Source organism: Pristis pectinata, chromosome 1 (assembly GCF_009764475.1).
Source record: "Pristis pectinata isolate sPriPec2 chromosome 1, sPriPec2.1.pri, whole genome shotgun sequence".
Taxonomy (NCBI): domain Eukaryota; kingdom Metazoa; phylum Chordata; class Chondrichthyes; order Rhinopristiformes; family Pristidae; genus Pristis; species Pristis pectinata.
In genome coordinates this window covers 60,983,684-61,008,306 of record NC_067405.1, presented here as the reverse complement: position 1 = coordinate 61,008,306, position 24,623 = coordinate 60,983,684, and the positions used below count along the sequence as shown (strand labels likewise).

Sequence of the window (24,623 nt, the reverse complement as noted above, 5' to 3'; positions counted from 1 at the left end):
GAGAAGAAATTGCAGAGGCCCTTGCAGATATATTTGCTTTATCATTAGCCACTGGTGAAGTTACTGAAGACTGGAAGGTAGCTAATGTCCTTCCGTTCTTTAAGAAAGGTAGCAAGGACAAGCCAGGGAACTACAGATCGGTCAGTCTGATGTCAGTAGGGCAAGTTACTGGAGGGAATTCTTAGGGACAGGATCTACCAGCATTTGGATAGAGTCTGATTAGGAGGAGTCAGCATGACTTTGTGCGTGGAAAGTCATGCTTGACTAACCTTTTAGACTGCTTTTTTTTGGAAGAGGTAACCAAAAAGGTAGATAAGGGTAGGGCAGTGGATGTTGTCTATTTGGACTTTAACAAGGCCTTCAACAAGGTCCCACATGGTCTGGAAGGTTAAGTCCCATGGAATCCAGGGAGAGCTAGTTAGGTGGATTCAAAATTGGCTCGGAGGTGGGAGGCAGAGGCTGGTGGTTGAAGGCTGTTTCTTGGAATGTAGGGCGGTAACTAGTGGTGTGCCGCAGGGGTCAGTGTTGGAACTCTTCTTATTTGTTATTTATATAAATGATTTGGATGCAAATGCACAAGGGTTGATCAGTAAGTTTGTGGATGACACGAAGTTAGGTGTCGTTGATAGTTAAGAAGGTTATCGTTGATTTCAGGGGGATCTTGATCAGTTAGGGAAGTGGGCCGAAGAGTGGCAAATGAATTTCAATACAGATAAGTGTGAGGCGATGCATTTTAGAAAGTCAAACCAGCGTAGGACTTGTATTATGAATGGTAGGGCACTAGGGAATGTAACGGAACAGAGGGACCTAGGAGTGCAAGTGCATAGTTCATTGAAGGCAGCGTCACAGGTAAACAGGGTGGTGAAAATGGCGTTTAGCACACTGGCCTTCATCAGTCAAAACATTGAGTATAGGAGTTGGGACATTATCTTACAGTTGTACAAGTCATTGGTGAGGCTGCACTTGGAATACTGTGTACAGTTTTGGTCACCCTGTAAGAGGAAAGAGTACAGAAAAGATTTACAAGGATGCTGCCAGGACTAGAGGGCCTGGGTTATAGGGAGAGGTTGGCCAGGCTGGGTCTTTATTCCTTGGAATGTAGGAGAATAAGGGGGCGGCCTTATAGAACTGTTTAAAATTATGAGTGGCATAGATCAGGTGGATGGTAACAGTCTTTTCCCCAGGGTAGGGGAGTCCAAAACCAGGGGGCATAGATTTAGGGTGAAAGGGGAAAGATTTAAAAGGGACTTAAGGGGCAACTTTTTTCAAAAGGTGAGTGAGTAATGGAATGAGCTGCCAGAGGAAGTGGTTGAGCATTTAAGAAGCACTTGGATAGGTACATGGAGGGCTGGGACTTAGAGGGATATGGCCAAATAAAGGAAATTGGGACAAGCTGGGTGGGCATCATGGTCAGCATGGATTCATTGGGCCGAAGGGCCCCTATTTGTGTAGTATCGCTTTATGACTACAAATGAACAGTTTCTATATTTAAAAAAAATTACTTCCATCCAGCCTGCGTCAGATGTATAAGAAATTCCCTAACTAACCAGTCTCATGTCTTCTCTGCCTTTCGTTGTTGAGTATGTGGGTTCAAAACCCAAAGTAAATAAATTGAATTGAAGCTGAAAATGTTCTCTCCAGTCTCCAATTCCCCCACTTCATCCAGGCCCCAAGTCGTGCTGTTTTTGCCCTTATCGATATGAAATTCATATTTATATGCTGTTGGGTGACTGGTTTAAACAAGCTGTAAAGCACTAGAAACATGCAAAACAACAAGAGATTTTGATATTTTGTGACTGCAAAACCTAATAAAGAAGGCACTCCGTGGAAGCTTTCTCAAAGGCTTAGAGGGACAATCTACTTATCTGATTCGGAAAATAACCACAGGAATAGTACTTGGAACGTATGAACTGATTTTTGGATGACGTCTGTTTGAGGGCTTAAAAATTACCACTTTAAACTGATTGGTCTATTATGTGTATGAAAACTACCTGCTAATCACTTTTTTGTCATCTGAGGTCAAAGGATAGTAGAGTTATAATCCTGAAGCAAATTCCTACTCATTAGCTCATCCTGGTCTAACGTGAAGCCTCCTATGTATTGCTGAGGATATGAAAGGTCCATGGATTGTATCCAGTGGTACATTTACATGATCCACTTCACCGCCGTAGGGGAAAGTTGCATCTTATTTGTGTCTTTGTCACCTGAAACTTGGTAATCAGAAGTTCTTGGACTCAAGTCCCATTTTAGAGATGACGACACAAATCTGGGCTGAGGGTCCAACACAGTACTGATGGAGCGCTTCATTGATGAAGATATTGTCTGTGGATGAGACCTTAAGCCGAGAGCCATCTATTTCCTTGTGGATATAAAGAATCCTTTGGCACTAGTTTGAAGAATAAGAGAGTTATCCCTGATGTCCTGACCAATGTTTATCTCTCAATCTACATCAGTTTTTAAAAAAACCAGACTGATGTTGAAAAAGACATTGATAAAACTGCTGCATGTTGGAGATGTGAAAGTATGGTCGTCTGTTTATGCACATTACACTCGCAAAGTAGTCACAGTTGTATTTAATTGGCTGTAAAACATTTTGGGGCATTCTAAGGTCAGTAAAGGTGATATATAATTGTAAATTTAATGTGATGGATTCTGCTGTGCTGGCATTTTGTAACGAGCAGAAATGACTGGAAACATGCCAGGACAGTTGCCATTTGCAGAGAAGGTGCTGCCTTCCTGGCAAATATTGGCTGCAGCCAGGGTTTCATTCCTGTGAACTGTTCGCAACCTGAACAGTTCACAATTCAGAAATGCAGCCATGAACCAAATTCCCACACAGCAGAAGATGCTTGCAGCCCCACAGCCCCTGGCAAATCCATCCCACCGGTCTCCCAAGCACTCGTTTGTATGTACGGGCTGTACATATGCTGGGCCTTTGTAACCTGGGGAGAACCTGTAATGTGCGTTTCCTGTATTGTCTAACATTGTTAAAACTATATTCTGTTTAACACTGAGCAGCATATCACCAGAAATAAAAACAAACTATTCTGGAAATACATATTCAATAGGGCAGGCAGCAAATGTGGTATCATGTAATTAATTCTATTTTTATCTCTACTTGAATGCTGCCTGACCTGAGTGTATCCAGCAATTCGTCTTTCTACTTCAGATTTCCAGTATCTACAGCTTTTTTTTTACTTATCATGCATTACTATCAGATGTTGTATAAAGGTTTGCTGGCATGGTCCCATCCACTAAACACTGGAAAAATGCTTGGCATGTGCTTGAGAAATGCATTGTCATATTTTCTAACTATATAAATGTTGTAATCATTTAAGAGTGAAGTTACCATTTTCTTTAAAGATTCGAATAAATGTTAGTACGTAAGTATCTTAGAACTAAAAATATGCAGCATGACAACGACCTGTGATTAAAGATCAAAGCTACAACAGTTTATTGCCGAGCACTACAGAGGTCATTGAGACTTATTACTATCATTTGCAATGCATAAAGTCACTTTCAATAACTAAAGTTTGGATTAGATCAATGAACAAAAAATCTCTGCAGAGTCTATTTAGAAACATTGATTTCTCCAAAGTGTGTTTTGAGTTTGCAGTTAACTTCTGTTTTGAGTGTCAGAATGGCACATTAAAATGCGGCTCTTAAATTTGAAAAGTCATCAATATGCTATTGTTCTTCACGTTAAGTAATCAAAATGCAATGTAGAACAGAACACGGGGACATTTACCTGACTATTCTCTCCCTCCACCTTTACCTGCAGGCTCAGGTTATGTTATTCCTGAAGTGAGAAAGGGGCAAGCGATCAAGACCTCATCTCAATCCTCTTGTTTCTCAGCTGAGCTCTTGAATACTGCACAATGGTAGACTGGATTAATGGTTGAGTCTACTTTCTCACTCTTTTGCTTCCTTCTCCAGCATCTGGCATGGCTGTCAGTCAGCGATTAGGTTGGGACAGTCTAGAATACCCACGTTGATGCTGATGATTGTTGAGCACCACATCACCCCTTTGTGGGCCTTAGCTATATTAGCGCACACAGTGATTGCTAGAAGTTCTTTCTTCAGGAAAGGCAAAATATTCTTGTAGCATCCATATCTACAATTTAAACAACCTGTGTGCAAAAAGAAACAAGAGTTGATGGTTCAGGGTCAGTGATCTTTCATCAATGATGTGCTCTGATAGCAGATTACTTGAATCATTAACTTTCTTTTTCTCTTTGTGCAGATACTGCCTGACTTGCTGAGTATTCCCAGTGTTTTCATTTCAAATTACTGGCATATTTCACTTTTCCTGGATTATTTTGTTTACAGTTGTCATTTTAGTAGTGAAAAGTATTAATCTGAAAGTTAAACTTTGCTTAGAAAAAACATTGACTGCTTAATTACTTTTAGGTTTAGTGGAGCTGGAGTTTTGGAACTCTTGTGTACTTCGAACAGTTCCATTTGGACAGAATCCATTTGGTTAGAGCTAAGAAGAACGAAGGGGAGCGAGAGTGAGTTAGAAAAGCAAATCTGCAGGAAAATTACAAATATGCAAGAACTTTAAGAGTAATAATTTTGGAAGATGAATAATCCCAATAATGATTGGGTAACGTTAGAGTATGGGGTAGGAGGAGGAGGAATTTCTGAAATATGTTCAGGAAAGCTAACCTGATCAATGTGTTTTTTGGCCCAGCATTGCTAGATCTGATTCTGCAGAATGAAATGGACCAAGTGAAACACTGCAAATCATTGCCTCATAAGATTTGGATTAGTTGTGGAGAAGGGCAAGAGGCAAGCTGAAGTAAAATGACAAATGGAGAAGGGCTAACTTTAATGGGATGAGAGGCGATCTGGCGAGGCTGAAGAGAAACAGATTACCTGGTAAAACGGTAATGAAGTAATGAGTGGTTTTTAAAGAGACGTTTCGGATGCAGGCTGGGTACTTTCCCATAAGGGAGAAAGAAGGGGCAACAAAAGTTAAATCCTCCAGGATGATGGAAGAGACCAAGAATATGACAAACAATGAAAGACTGTATGATGCATATTAGGTAAATAAATCAAGTGAGAGCCAGGTGGATCCTGGTAATCTGAGCAGGGAAGTGTTATGGAAAACAAAGACTGGCAAAGAGAGATTGTGAGAAAAGGAAGGCACTTAATGTAATGGAGAACAGAAAATGTTCCATACATTTGTAAATTATAGGTTTGTGTGGAGATAGGACTAAAAACGTGATGTATGCACAGAGGCAAGGGCAAGTTTGGGAGAGTTAATAAATACTTCATATCATTCTTTACCAAGAAGGTGAATAGCGTCAAAATCCAACCTGAAGGGAAGCTGGTAGATTTAATAGATGGGTTGAGAATTGATGAGATGATGCTGGAAAAGATGGAAGTAAACAAATGGGCTGATCCAGATGGAATGCAGCATAACTGCAGGTGAAAGTGTGGTTGAGGTTATGGAAGGCCTTGCCACAATCTTCCATTCCACCTTAAGAGGTGCCAGCGGATGTAGATGGCATGGGCGCCCAGCAGTTACTATGGCTACTCGCAGTTGCAGTGACCCATGTTTAATCCTGTCCTCGGGTGCTGTCTGCATGGAGTTCGCACGTTGTCTCTGTGACCATGTGGGCTTCCTCTTGGTGCTCTGGGTTCCTCCTGTATCCCAAAGATGTGCCAGTTGGTTGTATAACAACAAACAGCAAATAAAAACAGAAAATGTTGGAAATACTCAGCAAGTCAGGCAGCATCGGGGGTGAGTGGAGGGGGGAAACAAAAGAGGTTCAGTGGGGATGAGTGAGAGAGAATAAGTTGCAGGGTACTAAGAAAGGAGGCGAGGGGGAATGGATTGACAGGATTGTAGTCGTGGGAGCCAGCATGAAAAGCCCCCCCGTGTCAAAGTAAGTAAATGAGGACATGCGTGACAGTCAGGTCAAGCTGCTTTTTCTGAAGTTTATTAATGACTTAGATTTTAGTGTCTTGAATGAAATTTCCAACTTAGCTCTTCACATGGAGTATTATGTGGGAAACAAGGCTAGCACAATATGGAGACAGGCAGGAGATGGAAGTTGATACAGAGATGTGTGAAAGAATGAGGAAAAACCAGATGGAATAAATGCCACAGTTAGGGGAACAGACCAGGATGTACCACTGCATAAATCTTTAAATGTGGCAGGATGTTGAGTGCAAAATTATGAAAACATATAGTACTCTGGACTATGTATGTAAATGCATGGAATACAAATGCAAGAAGGTTATTTTGAATCTTAATAAAACATAGGTTAGGCCACAGCTAAAGTAGCATGTTCAATTCTGGTCATCACACTGGGGAAAATGTGAAGGTTCTAGAGAGAACTTAATGGAGTGGGCTCCAGGAATGATGGATTTCAGTTGTCAGGTATGACTGAAGAAGCTGGGGTTGTTCTCCCTGGAGCCAAGAAGGCTGAGAGGAAAATTTGTTAGAGGTGTACAAGGTTATGATAGATTTACTTAAGGAGAATACTGGTAAGTTCATCAAGTACCAGGTATTTCATTCAAAGTGGTGGGGAGAAAAACACAGGAGAGAGGAGAAATGTTTTTATGCATGAAGTGACTGTGATCTGGAGTTGAGCACCAGCAAGTGGTGGTGGAGAGTGGTGAGTCGGGGAATTTGGAAAGGCAATTCAGGGAAAATTATTTGCAGGGTGGAGGGAAAGACCAGATGAACGTGGGACTGACTGAAAAGGTGTACAATGAGATATAGACCCAATGGGCTGAATGGCCTCTTCCTGTGCCATAACAATTCTGTGATCATTACATCTTGGTTCTTTTTTTAAATATCAGCTGTGACTGGCAACTCAATATGTAGCTTAAGGTGTTTCTGCTCAAAAGGAAGGAGCACTAAGTAAATCTGCATTGAGGCTTGATAGAGTCTCAGTAGGTTTACAAAATATACTACTAGCTGGATCAGTCTGTCTCAGGCACATGTGCTGCCATGTAGGGTTACAGTAGCATTGTGGTCATGTTACTGAGTGAACAATCCAGAATCTTGGAGTGATGATACAGGGGCATGAGTTCAGACCTCACCACAGCAGCTGTAAAATACAAATCCATTTAATTAAGGAGGTCTGGAATTCTGGTGTTGGAAATGGTGCCTGCTAGAATTTAATGAGTTGTACCAGAAACCTGGTTAATTCACGAATGATCTGTATGAAATTTGCCATTCTTGCTCACTCTGCCTGACATTTGTCTCCAGCCAATGGCAACTTAAGGGGTGGAGCAAGCCACTCATTTTGTGGACAAGTGATGGCTTTGCCTGCAATGCCAATGTTCCATGAAGAGAAAAAACATCAAAGATAAATTGAACTGCTACAGAACCACACTCTTCTGCCTTTCTTTTTTTCTTCATCTCCTCACTGGTATCTAATTGTCTCATAGGTTTGCCTCTCCAAATTTTTGAGCCTTATTTTTAATTGTATTAAATCCATTGAAAATCTCCTGTATCAGTCATAGTACTGAATACTCCCTGCCGTCCCGTCATCCTCCTATAATATCCCCAGATCACTACCCTGTTGAATCCCTGATCAGTGGTGCTGAACCAGAAATCACCCCATCACCCCCCTCCCCCTCCCCACCAACTTCCACATGTCAGTCTCCCTGCCAAGAATAGCTGGCCTCACAAATACCAATCTCATAACCTGAAATATAGACTCCAGTTTTCCCTCCAAATGCACCCCTCAACGTGTGCCAGGTCTTTCCCTCACCCCACCCCCAGCACGCGCTGACTGATTCCTCCTTCACCCACAGCCCCATTTCCAACATCTGTTGGGCTCAACCTTCCTCTTAACACCCTGAGATCCCTACCCTTTCTCCCTGGAACATGCCAGGCAACTTCACTGGTCTTTCCCCAATACAAGTGCAAGCCAGACCCCATCGCTATCATGGCATTGTCAGGCTGACTGCCCTCTCCCCTTTCCATCTCCTCAGGGCCAGTAAGACCCCTACCATGTCCCCACAACATATGTACAGCTGATCCCTTTCCAATCTCTCCCAACACAAGTGCTTAGGACTATATCCACCCCACCACTAACCCCCCCAAACACTCATATCACACGTGCTGAACTGATCACCTGTAATGTTGATGTGATATTTAGGTCTGGCCTCTAGGGATGTATATTAGAAAACTTATGGTTAAGTTGTTTGTGTTTCAGAAGGAAGAAAGCCAGAAGGACCTCATGCCATTTTGTTGGAATGATGTTCACGTGCAAATAAACTGATAAACATCTTCTTAAATTTTTGCACCCTTCATAAAATGATTCTAGATGAGAGTACCCATTTAAGAGTAGGTGAAGGGTCAAAGTTATGAAAATATATGTCTCTTAAATGCAAATTACAAAATTTGTCACAAACCTGTAAGATGCACAATGTAATAATGCACTATCAGGAAAAATTGCCAACAATATACGTTCTTCCTATTCTTTGTCATATCTTTCTATTACTGTTCAATAACCTATTTCTTTCTTTCTTTCTGTCTGTCCTTCAATTCACACAACTCTGCAGAAGCAAGATATTCTAAAGCAAGTAAGCATGTTACTTTTTTTTGCTTTTGTCTTCTCTCCTTGCTGCCTACATTTTATCATTCACCTTGCATTTAATCACTCAACATATTTATGAAGATTTACAAAGTTGTTTAGTACCAACTTTCGTGGATATGGGCCATTTGAGCTGCAGCAAGGATCAGGAAAGGATATTGTTTTATTTGCAATCCCTGTACCATTCTCCTGTTGAAGAATCAATTTTTACTTAAGAGCCATTGTGATTTAAAAAGTAAATTTGATTTGAATTTAATGAATAATCTGCAGAATAGCTTAACTCTAGCTGTTTTTTTTCCATTGAGAACTAAAAATACAGTTGAGGGTTCTTCAGTTATCACAATGCTGTTACTCAGAGTTCATCTTTCTCTGGATAGGAGATTGCAAAGTGCATGACTAAGTTCTTGACGTACAGTTTCAAAGAATCCTGCCTGAATAAAATCTGTTCTATTTAAAACAAAACATTTAATAGTGCATGACTGTGGCATAGTTTTATTTAGTGATGCATGTGTTCAAAATTGTTTATCCGTTTTATCTGATTGTATTAAGGAAATAATAGGATGGGGGAAATGAAACATTGACTCAATGTAACTTGACAAATGCCAGCTCTGTTACTTTGGAGAAAATTATGAATTTTGTTTGTTTTGTGGAAATGTATAAACTGTGTACCTGTGTTTTGGCAAAATTGGATAACTTCTGTCTGTATTTTGAATGTATTTCACTCTCTGCATCAAAGCTAGCCAACCTTAATAACTCCATTAACTAGATGTTCGCGAATTATATTGATTCTAGCTCCTCAAAAAAGAACAATTATCCTCCTTTAAGGAATCAAGTTTGCACTGTGGCATTGGATGGTTAGTTAAGTTGCAACAAATAATATGGTCACTGCATTCACATCCATGTTGCCATACAATATAATTTTCATAGGGTTCTTCTCCCATTACATGTCCACCATATACTCCTGTTGCCCCAAGTTAGTCACTGAACGGTAACTGCTATCCAGGTACATTTCAACAAATGCCTGAGTGTAAGAGTTGCATTGTCATTAAATTTCAATCTCCATCACTAAATACAGTGGCATCATTGTTAAACTATTAAAGTCCCAATACCAACTTTAATTTTGCTCTCTAGGTGTTTTTGTTATCATGAATTGCAACATTATTTTATTGAAGAAAAATATCAATTACACTTGCACAATATTTCGTCATTTAAATGTTTGAGTATGTAATATTTTTATGTTAATTGTATCTGATCCTGCACCAGAATCTGAATATGTCTGAGCTTGTCATTGCATCTTGTACAACCATTTTACATCTACACAAGAATATTGTTTGTAACTTGAAAAGGATTGGGTTAAATACTCTTCGTATGATGCATAATACTATAACCATGATCACTGATTTACCTATTACCATGATCGCTGATTTACATGAAAGACGGAAAGCTGTTACATTTGTGTAATCAATGCCATTCATTACATCTGAAGTGGGTTCATCTTGGTCACAATCTCAATTTTTCTCTCCCACTTCCAAATTGTCTTTCTCATTGGAAAGAAGCTAAATGGAATAAATCATATATTTGCTTTCTGCTTTAAAAAAATTATTAGAATGATCACAGCACAGAAGAAGGCCATTTGGCCTATCTTGACTATATTACCTCTCTACCAGAGCAACTCCCTATATCTCCCCACCCCTGGCTCTTTCTCTGTAGCCTTTCAAATATAAACAAATGTTTCCTACTTTGTATCATTTACTCAATTTAAGATATGATTTCAAAACTTCATACATTTCATTCATTTTAGTAATATACAAACTTTACACTTAAAGAAAATCTCTTTTTAGATGGAAAGATCATATTGGGGTGGATTTTGCGGTCAGCAGAGGGCACTATGAGCTCATCGCTGACCTCTATAGAAAGCACACATGTACCTCTGATGATCCGCTGGTGAGAACTGAAGAAACTGCTGGGTGGATTCTCTGCGGCAAGTCTTTAAACATCCATATCAAAAGGGGCACCATTATAGAATCATAGAATTGTTCAGCACAGAAACAGGCCCTTTAGCCCCACACGTCCATGCTGACCATGATGCCTATCTGTGCTAATCTTATTTGCCCACATGAGCCCTGTATTCCTCTACACCTTTCCTATCCAAGTACCTGTCCAAATGCCTTTTAAACGTTGTATCTACCTCTACCACCTCTGGCAGCTCATTCTGTACAACCACCACCCTCTGTGCAGAAAAACCTGCCCCTCAGATCTCCTTTACATCTTCCCCTATCACTTTAAACGTATGTTCTCTAGTTTTAGACTTACCCACCATAGGGAAAAAGACTCTACCCTATCTGTGCTGCTCAAATTTTATAAACCTCGACAAGGTCACTACTCAGCCTCCTCCATTCCAGTGAGAATTAACCCAGCCTATCTGATCTCTCCTTATAACTACAGCCTTCCATTCCAGGCAGCATCCTGGTGAATATTTTCCACACTCTTTCTAATGCTGCCACATCCTTCCTGTAGTGTGGTGGCCAGAACTGCACACAATACACTAGATGTGACTTGACCAGAGTTTTGTACTGCTGCAAGATGACATCCCAACTCTTATACTCTGTGCCTCTGCCTATGAAGGCAAGTATGCTGAATGCTGCCTTCACTACACTATTGTCATTTGTGTCACCATTTTCAGGGAGTTATGAATTTGGACCCCAAGTCCCTCATATATCAACACTTCTGAGGTCCCTGCATTTACTGTACATCTCCTGTCAGTATTTGATATCCCAAATTCATTACCTCACACATTCTTGGATTAAATTCCATCTCGCACTTCTCTACCAAACTTTCCATCTGATCTGTGTCCCTTTGATGACCAGCTTCATTATCTACTACTCCACCAGTTTTTGTGTTGTTAGCAAACTTATTAATCAGTCAACCTTCATTCTCATCCAAACATTTATGTACATGACAAACAATGGTTCCAGCATTGATCCTTGTGGTACACCACTGGTTACTGACTTCCAGTGAGGGAAAACACTGCTCTACCGCTATCCTCTGCCTTCCATCAGCAAGCCAATCTTGGGTCCAGTTTACCAACACAACTTAGATCCTATGTGACCTAACTTTCCGGAACAGCCTTTTTGGGAAACTCCATGTAAGCCACATCTACTGCCCTGGCTTCATCAATTTTCTTAGTTACATGGCCAGAACTGGCTTAAGTCACAAATTGACAACTATGATACCGAGGGAATATGGACTGAGCTGGAGCTTTTTTTTTTAAAAAGGGTTAACAAAGTGGAGTAATGTTGCACCCATTGGGAAGTTCAGTTCCTGATTTTTGGTGCTACTTTGGTGTGAAACTCTCCCAATGAGGTCAACAATAATGCAATGCCAAAAATTCATCACTTGTGTAAGTTTCAACCGCACTAGTCTGAAAAGCAGCAGCTCTTATGTATTCATAGCTTTAACTAACCCAGTTTGCCCTGAAACTGTGCTATCTAAAGGGTCAACACTCAAATTTCATTCTTTGGCCTCAGTGACCTCTATGACCTCCTGTACCCTCGAATACAGCCACACACATGTGCCTGAACTGCTTTGCAATTCTCAGTTTTCTCACCTGAAGGTAATCCAGGCTGCTGATGCTGATCTCTCCCTCCCATCATTGCAGCATCCATTCATTCAGTAGCAATCTCCCACTGTAGCTGGTGGAATCTACTTGTTATTATGGTATGCCCCTTCACAACCTGGCTGCTGAGATCAGAGCTCCAGGTCCAGAAGTCAGTAGTTGTATGAAGTGGTAATGTATAACAGAGTAAATTGTGCTGAACTGAGACATTACACAGACCTGTTGTTCTGTGAACCTCTCAAATGGAAGTCTTGATCTTTATGGGACATTCACAAATTGTGTTAGGCTGACGCACAACACTATTTTGGTGTCAATAAAGGATAGCAAAGCAATTTCAAGGTCATAGAATAAGTTTAAAAATCTTTTTTTTTAAAAAATGAAGTTGTTTGGTCTAAAGCTTATTGCCACCAGCAACTTCTGGTGGGTTTAGTAAGGCTTTTGACAGGGTCCTGCATGGCAGGCTGGTCCATGAGGTTAAGCACAAAGTGTGTTGGCAAACTGGATTCAGAATTGGAGAGGGTAATGGTGGATGAGTGTTTTTCTGACTGAAAAGTCCTATAACAAGTGGTGTATGTACCACAGGGATTGGTGCTGGGACCATTGTAGTACATATAAATGACTTGGATGAGAATGCATAAGGTCTGATTAGTAAGTTTGCAAATGACACAAAAATTTAGCGAAGAAGTTTGTCTAAGGATACAGCTGGAAAGTTGGACAGAGCAATGGCAGATGGAATTTAATCCAGATAGAATTAAATCCAATAAAGTGTGAGGTAATGCACTTTGGTAAGTCAAATTATGGTGGAGTAAATGGCAGGGACTTTGGGGGTGATGGTGCGCAGAGAGACCTTAGAGTGCAAGTCCATAGCTCCTCGAAAGTCACAACGAAGGTGGATGGAGTAGTGAAAAAGACATTTGGTACGCTTTCCTTCATAGACCGAGGTATTGATTACAGGATTGTGATGTCATGTTGCAGTTGTACAACTCATTGGTTAGACTACACTTGTGTACACTTCTGGTCACTGTACTGCAAGAAATATTGACAACAGCTATGCCTTCAATACCATAATTCCAAGCAAACTCATTTCCAAGCTCCTAGGCTTGGGATCCAACACCTCCCTTTGCAGCTGCATCCTTACTGACATACCACAGTCAGTAAGGATAGGCAGCAACACCTCCACTACAATTATCCTCAACACTGATACCCCACAACACTGCTTCCTCAGCCCCTTACTTTATTCCCTATACACATGATTGTGTAGCCAGATTCTGCTCTAGCTCCATCTGTCCATGAGTTGCAGAGGGGTGGGAACCAGAGTGGCAAAGAAGCAAGTGGAGTGGCTGTGGGGAACGTAGATGTGAAGCCTACAAGCAGAGACAGAAATCGACAGGTTGATGAGCATGGTGGGACTAATGTTCTGAGATGCATCTATTTCAATGCGAGGAGTAACGTAGGTAAGGCAGATGAACTTAGAGCATGGATCAGCACGTGGAGTTATGATGTTGTTGCCATTAATGAAACTTGGTTGCAGGAGGGGCAGGACTGGCAGCTCAATGTTCTGGGGTTCCTATATTTTAGACATGATAGAAAGGGAGGCATTAAAGGGGGAGGGGTGGCATTATTCATCAGGGAAAATATCACGGCAATGCTCGGAGCAGACACACTGAAGGGCTCGTCGATTGAGGCACTGTGGGTGGAACTGAGGAATAAGAAAGGAGTGACCTCGTTAATGGGACTATATTATAGACCTCCCAATAGTCAGCGGGATTTAGAGGAACACATTTGTACAGAGGTAGCAGACAGTTGCAAGAAAAATAAGGTTGTGATAGTAGGTGATTTTAACTTTCACATATTAACTGGGACTCCCATACTGTAAAGGGATTGGATTTGATAGAGTTTGTCAAATGTGTTCAGGAAAGTTTCTTTAATCAATATGTAGAGGTCTCAACTAGTGAGCGCGATACTGGATCTCCTTAGGGAACGAGACAGGGCAGGTGACAGAAGTGTGTGCAGGGTAACACTGCATCTAGTGATCATAATTACATTTGTTTCAAGATAATTATGGAGAAGGATAGGACTGGTCCTCGGGTTGAGATTCTTAAATTGGAGTAAAGCCAATTTTGATGGCATTGGAAGGGATCTGGCAGGCGTGGATTGGGATAGGCTGTTTTCCAGCAAAGGGATGCTTGGTAAATGGGAGGCTTTCAAAAGTGAAATACTGAGAGTACACAATCTGTATGTTCCTGTCAGAATAAAAGACAAGGCTAACAGGTTTAGGGAACCTTGGTTAGCGAGGGATGTTGAGGCCCTAGTAAAGAAAAAGGAGGCGCATATCAGGTATAGGCAGTTAGGATCAAATGAGGCATTTGAGGAGTATAAGAAATACAAGAGAACACTTAAGAGAGAAATCAGGAGGGCTAAAATAAGACATGAAGTTGCTCTGGCAGACAAGGTGAAAGAGAATCCCAAGGATTTCTATAGTTATATTAAGAGCAAAAGGGTAGCAAGGGACAAAATTGGTCCTCTTGAAGATTAGCATGGTCATCTACTGTATGCATGGAGCTGAAAGAAATGGGGAGATCTTAAATGGATTTTTTGTATCCATATTTACTCTGGAGACACACACAGATTATAGAACTGAGGCAAAAGAGTAGTGATGTCATGGACCGTATCTGGATTACGGAAGAGGAAGTGCTGGCTGTCTTGAGGTGAATGAAGGTGGACCTTGTGGGAGGTTAGTGCAGAAATTGCAGGGGACCTGGCAGAGATATTTAAAATGTCCTTAGCCACAGGTGAGGTGCTGGAGGATAGCTAATGTTGTTCCGTTGTTCAAGAAATGCTCTAAGAATAAGATGGGAAATTATAGGCCAGTGAGCCTGATGTCAGTTGTGGGTAAATTATTGGAAGGTATTCTATGGCAGTGGTTTTCAGCCTTTTTCATGCTGCGGCCCCCCAGAAAATGTCCTTGTTAGATGGCGGACCCCCAAAGCCCACAAAATCAAACAATCGATAATTCATGCATACAACAGTTAAATTACTGCACGTAGGCCCTATTGAAATAGTTACTATTTCAATCACCGATAATTACCTGCGATGTCTTTCAGTGTTCAGTTCAATGTGAAGGTTGTGCCTGTTTTGCACTGCAGAGTTTGTCCAAACGTGGTGGTATGTGTGACAAACACGCGCGTATGTCATCCTCAATACTCAGTCTTGATCTGTATTTGGTTTCCATGGCAGTGACTGCAGAAGATGCTATTTCGCTCAAGTAAGTGGTTGCAAATGGTAACAGAACATTGACGGCTTTGCTGGACAGCAGTGGATACTCCTGGGAATATGCTATCCAGAATGACAACAGTGACATTCGGTTGAACTGCAAGCGCAAAGTCCTGTCAGATGACAGTTCAGCCAATTCTTCTTGTTCACGTCCAGTTAAATCAGTAAGCATACATTCAAATGGATTTCGAATCCAATCAAACGTGCTTGTGTCATTGTCGCCGAAATACTCATGGAAATAATGTGACAGCTGTTGAATACGGTTCAAAACGGTGCTCGCAATGGCCCCTGTCTTCATCTCGTTCACTGTCAGAAAGTCAGCCAACAACAGAAACATATCATAGACACCTTGCTGGCATCTTCCCTTCCAGATACGGAGTTTTTTCTGGAAGGCATTGATTTTGTCATGCGTTTTCAGAACATTTGAGCCAGGTCCTTGCAATGATAGATTTAAGCTGTTCAAAATGTTGAAAGTATCTGCAAGATAAGCTAATCTGGCAACCGACATCTCATCTGTCAAGAACTGTGCCAATGATCCATTGTGCTCATTTAGAAAAATGAGCAGTTCATCTCGCAATTCATATACACGCTGCACAACGCAGCCTCGTGACAGCCATCTGACTTCTGTATGTAGCAACAAATGCTTATGCTCGGCTTCCATTTCACGGCATATGTTTTCAAACGAACGATGATTGAGCGGCCTGGCTTTGATAAAGTTAACGATTTTAACGCACCTGGAAAACACGTCCGCAACACTTTCATCCATATCCTTTGCAACCAAAACCTCAAGGTGAATCATGCAGTGGGTTGCTGCTACATGTGGAGCTACTTCTTTCACTCGTGCGACTAGACCCGACTTCTGTCCCGTCATTGCGGCAGTACCATCCGTGCATACTCCAATACACTGTGTCCACGCCAATGCTGATTGTACAAAAAAAGTGTCAAGCCCACGGAAAAGTTCTTCACTGTTTGTACGCCCTGGGAGCGCCTTGCAAAACAAAAAGTCTTCCAAAGCCTCTCCTTCCCAGCGATATCGAACATAAACCAACAACTGCGCAGCACTGGCAACATCAGTACTTTCATCGAGCTGAATCGCAAATCTGACTTGCTGAAGACGTGCTATCAACTGGCTCTGTATATATTCCGCCATATCGCCAATTCTTCTGCTTACTGTGTTATCAGACAGTGGAATGGCTTTTAGTTTTTGACTGGATTCTTTTCCCAGTACAACTTCACACATATCTACTGCTGCAGGCAGTATAAGCTCTTCTCCGATTGTGTGAGGCTTTCTGGAACGTGCTATTCATAATGCTACCAAATATGATGCGCGAAGAGCCTTCTCATTTACAGTGGCGCAGGCTGTCATTTTGCCTTTCTGCTTGAGGTACAGCTCCTTTTGCCGCTCAAAATATTCCTTCGGCTTACTGGCAATATCTGGATGCACTGTTGTTAAATGGCGCTGCAATTTCGCTGGTTTCATTGCATTGTTGGACAGTGTTTGCAAACACACAACAGAGTTTGGTCCGCATTTGTCCCCACTGCGATGAAGCCATGTGAAATGTATTCTGGATCGTACTTGCGTTGTTTTCTCTTTTGGTCACCCTTATCCCTTTTGTCATCAAAATCTTCCGGTTTCTGATCAGCTTTTCTCTTCAGAAATTTCTCCATACTCAGCAATACAGCTGGACAGTTTAATTACTATCACTGATAAACAAAATTATCAAAACTAACCTAAAATTTACAGGCTTGCGCACTTTTCATTTAACAGTGACGTCACTGTGGCGTAAATGCACGGTAAGTAAGCAATATTATTAAGGCACACCAACAACGTCACTCAGTCTCGCTAACACTACAATGCACAACAGAATAGTAGTGAGTAGTGAACACTACTGACTACTCTGACTACACAAATCGAATATTAAGCAGCAGCTTACCAGAAAGGAACACCGTCTAAGTCTCTAACATTGTCGCCTATATCAGATAGAATAGATATGGCCAATTTTCTGAGTAGTGGAAAACTGGAGCAAGCAATTAAGCTACGTCTTTGTAACAGGTCGCTTTTGCATTTTTTTTCTTGGCTTGCTCGCGGACCCCCGGCAACCCGCTGCGGATTCCCAGGTTGAAAACCTCTGTTCTATGGGAAAGGCTATATAAGTATTTGGGTAGACAGGGCCTGATTAGGGATAGTCAACATGGCTTTGTGTGTGGTCGATCATGTCTAACCAATCTTATAGAGTTCTTCGAGGAGGTTACCGAGAAGGTTGATGAAGGAAAGGTGGTGGACACTGTCTACATGGACTTTAGCAAAGCCTTTGACAAGGTCCTGCATGGGAGGCTACTCCAGAAGGTTAAGTTGCTTGGCATTCAGGATGAAGTAGCCAATTGGCTTAGCGGGAAAAGCCAGAGAATGGTAGCAGATGGTTTTCTCTCTGACTGGAGACCTGTGACCAGTGGTGTGCTGCAGGGATCGGTGCTGGGTCCATTGTTGTTTATCATCTATATTAATGATTTAGATGATAATGTGGTAAACTGAGAGCTTTTGGCACTTTGGCCTTCATAAATCAGGGCATTGAGTACAGAAGTTGGAATATCGGAATGTGTGATATCTTTAGATGCTAAGAAGACCTTTGATCGGATTGAATGGAATTACTTATTTAAAACTTTAGAGAAATTTATTTTTGGGCCTGATTTTATCCAATGGATTAAATTACTTTATTTATCCCCTTCTGCTTGAGTTCTCACTAATTTTCAAAATTCTAAATCTTTTAAACTTCAACGTGGAACCAGACAGGGATGTCCTTTGAGCCCTTTGCTCTTTGATTTGGCCTTAGAACCTTTGGCTATTTCTCTCCGAGAACCTAGAGATATCCTTGGTATCTCCAGAAGAGATATTAACCACAAAGTTTCTTTATATGCTGATGATTTATTACTTTTTATATCTAATGTTGAAGCCTCGTTACCTCCTATGCTTTCTTTACTTCCTCGCTTTAGTTATTTTTCAGGCTACAAATTGAACTTACACAAGAGTGAACATTTTCCTCTGAATAACCTGGTACCATTTGATATTAACATTCCTTTTAAAATTGTAAGAAATCATTTTACCTATCTGGGGGTGTCAATTACTAAAAATTATAAACATTTATTTAAAGAAAAGTTTTTCACCTTACTGCATTATGTGAAAAGGGTTTTATCAAGTTGGTCTCCCCTTTCTATATCATTGGCTGAATTAATGCTATTAAAATGAATATTTTACCTAAATTTATATATCTATTTCAGGCTTTACCTGTTTTTATTTCTAAGTCTTTCTTTGACTCTCTTGAGTCAATTATATCTTACTACATATGGAATAATAAACACCCTAGACTAAATAAAGTTCACCTTCAGAAGGTTAAAAAGAACGGAGGTCTAGCCTTACCTAATTTTAGATTTTATTACTGGGCAGTCAATATACGAAATCTTACATTTTGGTTACATTACATTAATCAAGAGGCTTGTCCAGTATGGGTTTCTTTGGAAGATATCTCTGTTAAAAAATTTTCTATTATTTCTCTGCTTCGTTCTTCACTTCCAATATCGTTAAATAAACTAACAGATAATTTAATAGTTAAACATGCTTTGAAGATTTGGTTACAATTTAGAAAATATTTTGGTTTATTGAGTTTTTCTTTGTTCAGTCCCATTTTCTCTAATTTTTTTTTAAATCTTCTATGACTGATGTAGTTTTTAAAGGGTGGGACAAATTAGGTATTACTTGTTTTCAGGATTTGTTTGTTGGAGGAAACCTTCCTTCGTTTGAACAATTGTCTACCAAGTATAATTTATCAAAAACTCATTTTTCTGATATTTACAAATTAGAGATTTTCTTCGATCTCAATTACATTCTTTTCCTTTGAGTCCTGATAAAAATTTATTAGATGTAATTTTTAATTTGGAACCCTTTCATGATGGCTCAATATCTAATATTTATGACAGATTACTAGGAATGAGTAAGGTGCCACTAGATAAAATTAAAAACGCTTGGGAACAAGATTTGCAGATGTCAATTTCTGAGGAAACTTGGAATGAAGTTTTCAAATTGGTTAATACTTCGTCATTATGTGCCCGTCATTCTCTCCTTCAATTTAAAGTGGTCCATAGAGCTCACTTGTATTTTTTATTCCAATATATTTCCTTACTGTGATAAATGTAATAACAGAGAGGCTTCTTTAATTCACATGTTCTGGTCATGTCAGAGTCTTAAAAAAATATTGGACAGAGGTCTTTCCAACTTTTTCTGTACTTTTCAAAATAAATTTTAAATTTAATCCTTTGCACTATTTGGGATCGTTGGAGAAAAAGATATAACTTTGAAGGCTTCTGATTTACACATTCTGGCTTTTATTTCTCTTATAGCCAGGAGAGCTGTATTGCTTAAATGGTAGGAAGTTACTCTGCCTACTCATGCTCAATGGTTACGGGATGTTATGTCATACCTGAATCTAGAGAAGATTTGTTGTTTAGTTTTTGAATCTAACTTAGACTTTCAAACCTTGTGGGGACCTTTTTTGAATTATCTTCAAAATCTCTGATTTAGTGACTAAAACACAGATATTGGCTGACACTGTTACGTTTTTAAGGGTTTTTCCTTGTTTTTTTTCCATCAAACAGTTTCGGTTTTTGGTAGTGGGAATAGATTTTTTTATATAATAAAATATTTCAATTTTTTTTCCCTTTATTAACTATTACATGTGATTATTAATTTAGAGTATTGTGATCTTAAGTATGATTTAACAACGTATTCAGTAGTATTTTTACTCTCTTGATGCATGTACTCTTTTTCATGGATTTAATAAAAATATTGTAAAAGAAAGAGTACAGAAGTTGGGATGTTATGTTGAAATTGTAAAAGATATTGGTGATGCTGAATTTGGAGTATTGTGTGTAACTCTGGTCACCTACCTACAGGAAAGAGATCAATAAGCTTGAAAGAGCGCAGGGAAAACTTACACGCGTGTTACCGGGGGTTGAGGATCTGAGTTATAGGAAAGGTTGAATAGGTTAGGACTTTATTCCTTGGATTGCAGGAGAATGAGGGGAGATCTTATAGAGGTATTCAAAATTATGAGGGGTATAGATAGGGTGAATGTATACGGGCTTTTTCCCCTAAGGTTGGGTGAGACTAGAACTAGAGGACATAGGTTTAGGATGAAAAATGAAATATATAAGGGGAATCTGAGGGGGAACTTCTTCACTCAGAGGGTGGTGCGAGTGTGGAACGAGCTGCCAGCAGAAGTGGTAAATGCGGGTTCAATTGTAACATTTAAGAGAGGTTTGGATAGGTACATGGATAGGAGGGGTTTTGGAGGGATGTGGTCCGGGTGCAGGCAGATGGGACTAGGCAGAAGATAAGGTCGGCATGGACTGGATGGGTCGAAGGGCCTGTTTCTGTGCTGTAGTACTCTATGACTCTATAAATACAGGCCAATTTTAAGCACTAAGTGTTAATAAAAAAACAACTAGATGTGTCTCTAATGAAGTATCAAACAGCCCCCATTTCAACACCAGACAGACTGCAGAATAAATAGGAGAGATTCCCTCTAAACACACCCGCCTGATGACTGAACTCTGTAGCCTAGTGTAGTTTGTGATTTCACATTGAAATAATGTTGTGTAAATGCATGATGAATTGATTTAAAATTCAGGCAAATGTAATAAAATGTATATTGGAACAAGCTATCACAGCACCCACACGTAATATGAAGAAGGCCAATGCCAAATAAAGTTTGATGTTCATTTTCCTGCAGATTCCAAACAACTGCCTTTCCCTTGGTGTGGAGGAAGGCCACCCTAAAATACTGCGGGAACCATCTCACTCAACAAAACTGAATGTAAATATGTGGAAGATCAAACAATAGTTCAAGGAAGCTATCCAGGGAGTCCAGATGCTTCATGTTTTTATTTTATTAATTTTTAAAAGAAATAACTAATTATTTTGATGAGGGCAGTGCAGTTGATGTGATTTACATGGACTTTGACAAGGTCCCATATGGAAGGCTGGTGCAAAAGGTTAGAACCCATGGGATTCAAGGCAAGTCAGCAAATTGGATCCAAAATGGATTTTGTAATAGAAGACAGAGGATGATGGTAGAGGGTTGCTTTTGCACACGGTCAACGTTTCGGGGCAGGACCCTTCTTCGGGACAGGCTAGCCAAGGCTAGCATCAATTCCATCTCTACCTGTGAAGGTGGTAGAGGCAGGTGCGTTCACAACATTTAAGCATCTGGATGTGCAATTGAATTGCCAAGATACAGTATGCTATGGACTAAGTGCTAGTAATTGGAATTAGTGTACATAGGTTCTTGATGGACAAAAAGGCCTGTTTCTGTGCTGTATGACTATGGCTCAATATATATCTGATTAAGGGTTTCTTGGATGTATATTGTCGCTTAAACCAAAGGGAAAAAGTTGAAATTAATCCCAACAGGCAACATGACGGTAGTACAAATGGTCACTTATTCAGGTCCAAGAGCAAACCCAATTGGAGGTCTGATCATACCACATGCAAATAAACAAAAACAAATTAGGGAAATTTTTCAGCAAAAATAACAAAGGTGAACAAATAGAAAGAATGAGGTATGATTACTGATCATTTATTTCCCAGTCCATGTGAAGCTAATTATCTATGAAGATAATGAAACAGAATAATACATGTGATTTGATCCTCACATCATAGGACATAAACGCACAGGAATCCAATGCTGTGAAGTTGTGATTCTTAACCATTGGACATGCCACGAACATTTAGGGTTTGTATGTTCAAAAAACTATTCTGACAGCATAAGATAATGGTGTGGAACCATTTGGAATGATTTGCAGGTTTTGGCAGTAAGCTACTTTTAAAAAATTATAGGGGAACGAGGCTTGGAAAGAAGTTTTAAATGACACTTCCCTTGTGGTGTTCATTGACGTGATCTTTATGGAATATGTAGAAGAAAAGGGTTGGGCAATTAACCTATTATTCTTGTGCCATGTTTTTGGAACTGTCTTTACCCGTGCGTACACAAAAGATGTATTGCACAGTCTGATGACTAATTACTAACCACCAATTAAAACAAGAACCATACTTCAAAGCAAACCCTGTTAACAGCTTAACTTCCAGTGATACTTTTAGGCCATCAAAACAAGTCATTGGGTGTGGGACATTCTGATTCTGTACCATTGTCGCTATACAGGGGAAGACATTAAATGAATGTTCATGTTAATCGGCCCTCATTGAAATCTTCACGATGAGATCAGGGAAGACATTAAGTGGCCATCTCCTGTATTAACACATCTTTAAAGATGTATCCCTGCTGTTTAATAAATAGTTCAGCACATGTCTGTTTTGTCACTTAATATTCTGGTTGTTAGTGTATTCAGGGAGCCATCCCTTAACACTGTAACAAAAATACTATATTTTGGGTGTCTGTTGTTTTGTGCTCAGGACTCCTCGGACCAGCCACTGATATTTGAATATTCAAAGGGATTCTGCCAGTTGGGATGTGCTCCCATTGTAAATATGTAATTCTGCAGAAGTTACCTGTCTACACTCAAAATGTTAAAGTTAAGCAGATAAATATAGCCGTTGAAACTGTAGTTAATTGTCTATGTTTACAAAGTACTTTTGTAATGTTGAGTGCCCAGAGATTCTACTGAGAGGGTCTCCAAAAGGATGCGTACTTGTCATGATGAATAATGACCTTTTTATATCCACCAGCTTCCAGTCTCCAGTGACGTGGGTCACTACAAAAGCTAAAGTGACGAGTATGATGGATAAGGCAGTTGTGACTGTTAGATGTTCACCTACTTCTATTTGAAGCTGTTGAATTTTCCTTGAGAGAGGCAATGTCTTGGTCCTGGATCATTTCCTTCAATACTCTCTCTGTCTTGTAACTCTGAGTAGCCTGGAATTCTCCATCTGTAACTCGATGCACACAGTCTTTTTCCCCAGGGAAGGGGAATCAAAATCTAGAGGCCATAGTTTTAAGTTGAGGGGGAAAGATTTAAAAGGGACCCGAGGGGAAACTGGTGAGCATATGGAACAAGCTGCCAGAGAAAGTGGTAGATGTGGCTATGATTACAACATTTAAAAGACATTTGGACAGGTACATGGATAGGAAAGGTTAAGAGTGATGTGGGCCAAATGCAGGCAAATGGGACTAGCTTAGATGGGCATCTTGGTCAGCATGGATGAGTTGGGCCGAAGGGCCTCTCTCCATGGTGTATTACTCTACGAACATTTGCTGTTGCTTTTTCAGCAGGCTGTGTGCTGTCTCATAAATTGTCCAATCCCAGTGTAATTGATCATATAAACTGTATAGGTGCTCCTGTCCGTTTGCACATTCTTTCAGCAGTTCCTTTGTCTTTCTTTGTATTTCTTAGTTTTGTTAGATGCAGGGCACACACAGAGGCTCCGAAAGCCAGTTTATCTCTATCTTTCTGCAGCTTAATTTGTAGTTTCTGAATACCCTCAGTGAGTTTCACTCAAAACTGCCTTCATAGTCCATCTGTTTAATGGGGCTGTTGCCAGGTATCTCTTTTAAAATGCCAGTCCCGTTCTCCCTTTTAACTTTCAATTTACACAAACATGCCTTGCATCTAGGGAGGGATTTTAAACTGAAACCTCTCAACTCAGCAGCCCCACAATTGACATTCATTCCCCTCCCTTCTTAGGAGCTTTAACCAAAACCCAGAAAATGTCAATGGTTACACCAGCTGTATTTAGAACGCTCTTTCATCTCGGAGCATCAATTGTCTAAGTCTTATTGGCTCTCGTGAACTAATCCTGTTTTTGTAATCCCATCATTGTCTCTATTGTAAGATGTTGACTCTCATAACAGATTTTTCAGACAATGCTATAGACTTGGATGGTTTATTATTTCATAAGCAAATAGCAGTTACCATCAGTATTAAAATAATTAATCATGCAAAAGGTGCAGTCAATAACTAATGTTGGCCCAGTTGGTCAGCCAAGCAAGCAGCAGTGTTGGTTGTGTGTGTGGTTCAGTTCTGGGGCTCCTCTTTAGCTGCCTTCTTGAACTGATTGAGCCAAGGTAGGCCATTGCTAGCCTCTGTTCCATCTCCAGGAGTTTGATGGCCCCTCTCTGAATTTCTCCTCTTTGCATAATCTTTAGTTCCTTTTTCCAAGGCTC

At 40.3% G+C, this 24,623-nt stretch overlaps 1 protein-coding gene across 6 annotated transcripts in view; it reads left to right on the top strand.

The window, feature by feature from the left end:
* Positions 1-24,623, top strand: part of LOC127571220 (diacylglycerol kinase beta) — a 450,652-nt gene that overhangs the window by 102,919 nt on the left and 323,110 nt on the right. For 3 of the 6 annotated variants that reach the window (XM_052017441.1, XM_052017405.1, XM_052017414.1), the window contains one exon: positions 8,533-8,553. The exons of 2 other annotated variants lie outside the window; for them this stretch is intronic. In XM_052017441.1, coding sequence (XP_051873401.1) covers positions 8,533-8,553 — 21 coding nt within the window. Of the gene's footprint in view, positions 1-8,532; positions 8,554-21,299; positions 21,321-24,623 lie in introns of those variants that run through there. One more of the 6 variants, XM_052017432.1, reaches the window with a different exon arrangement.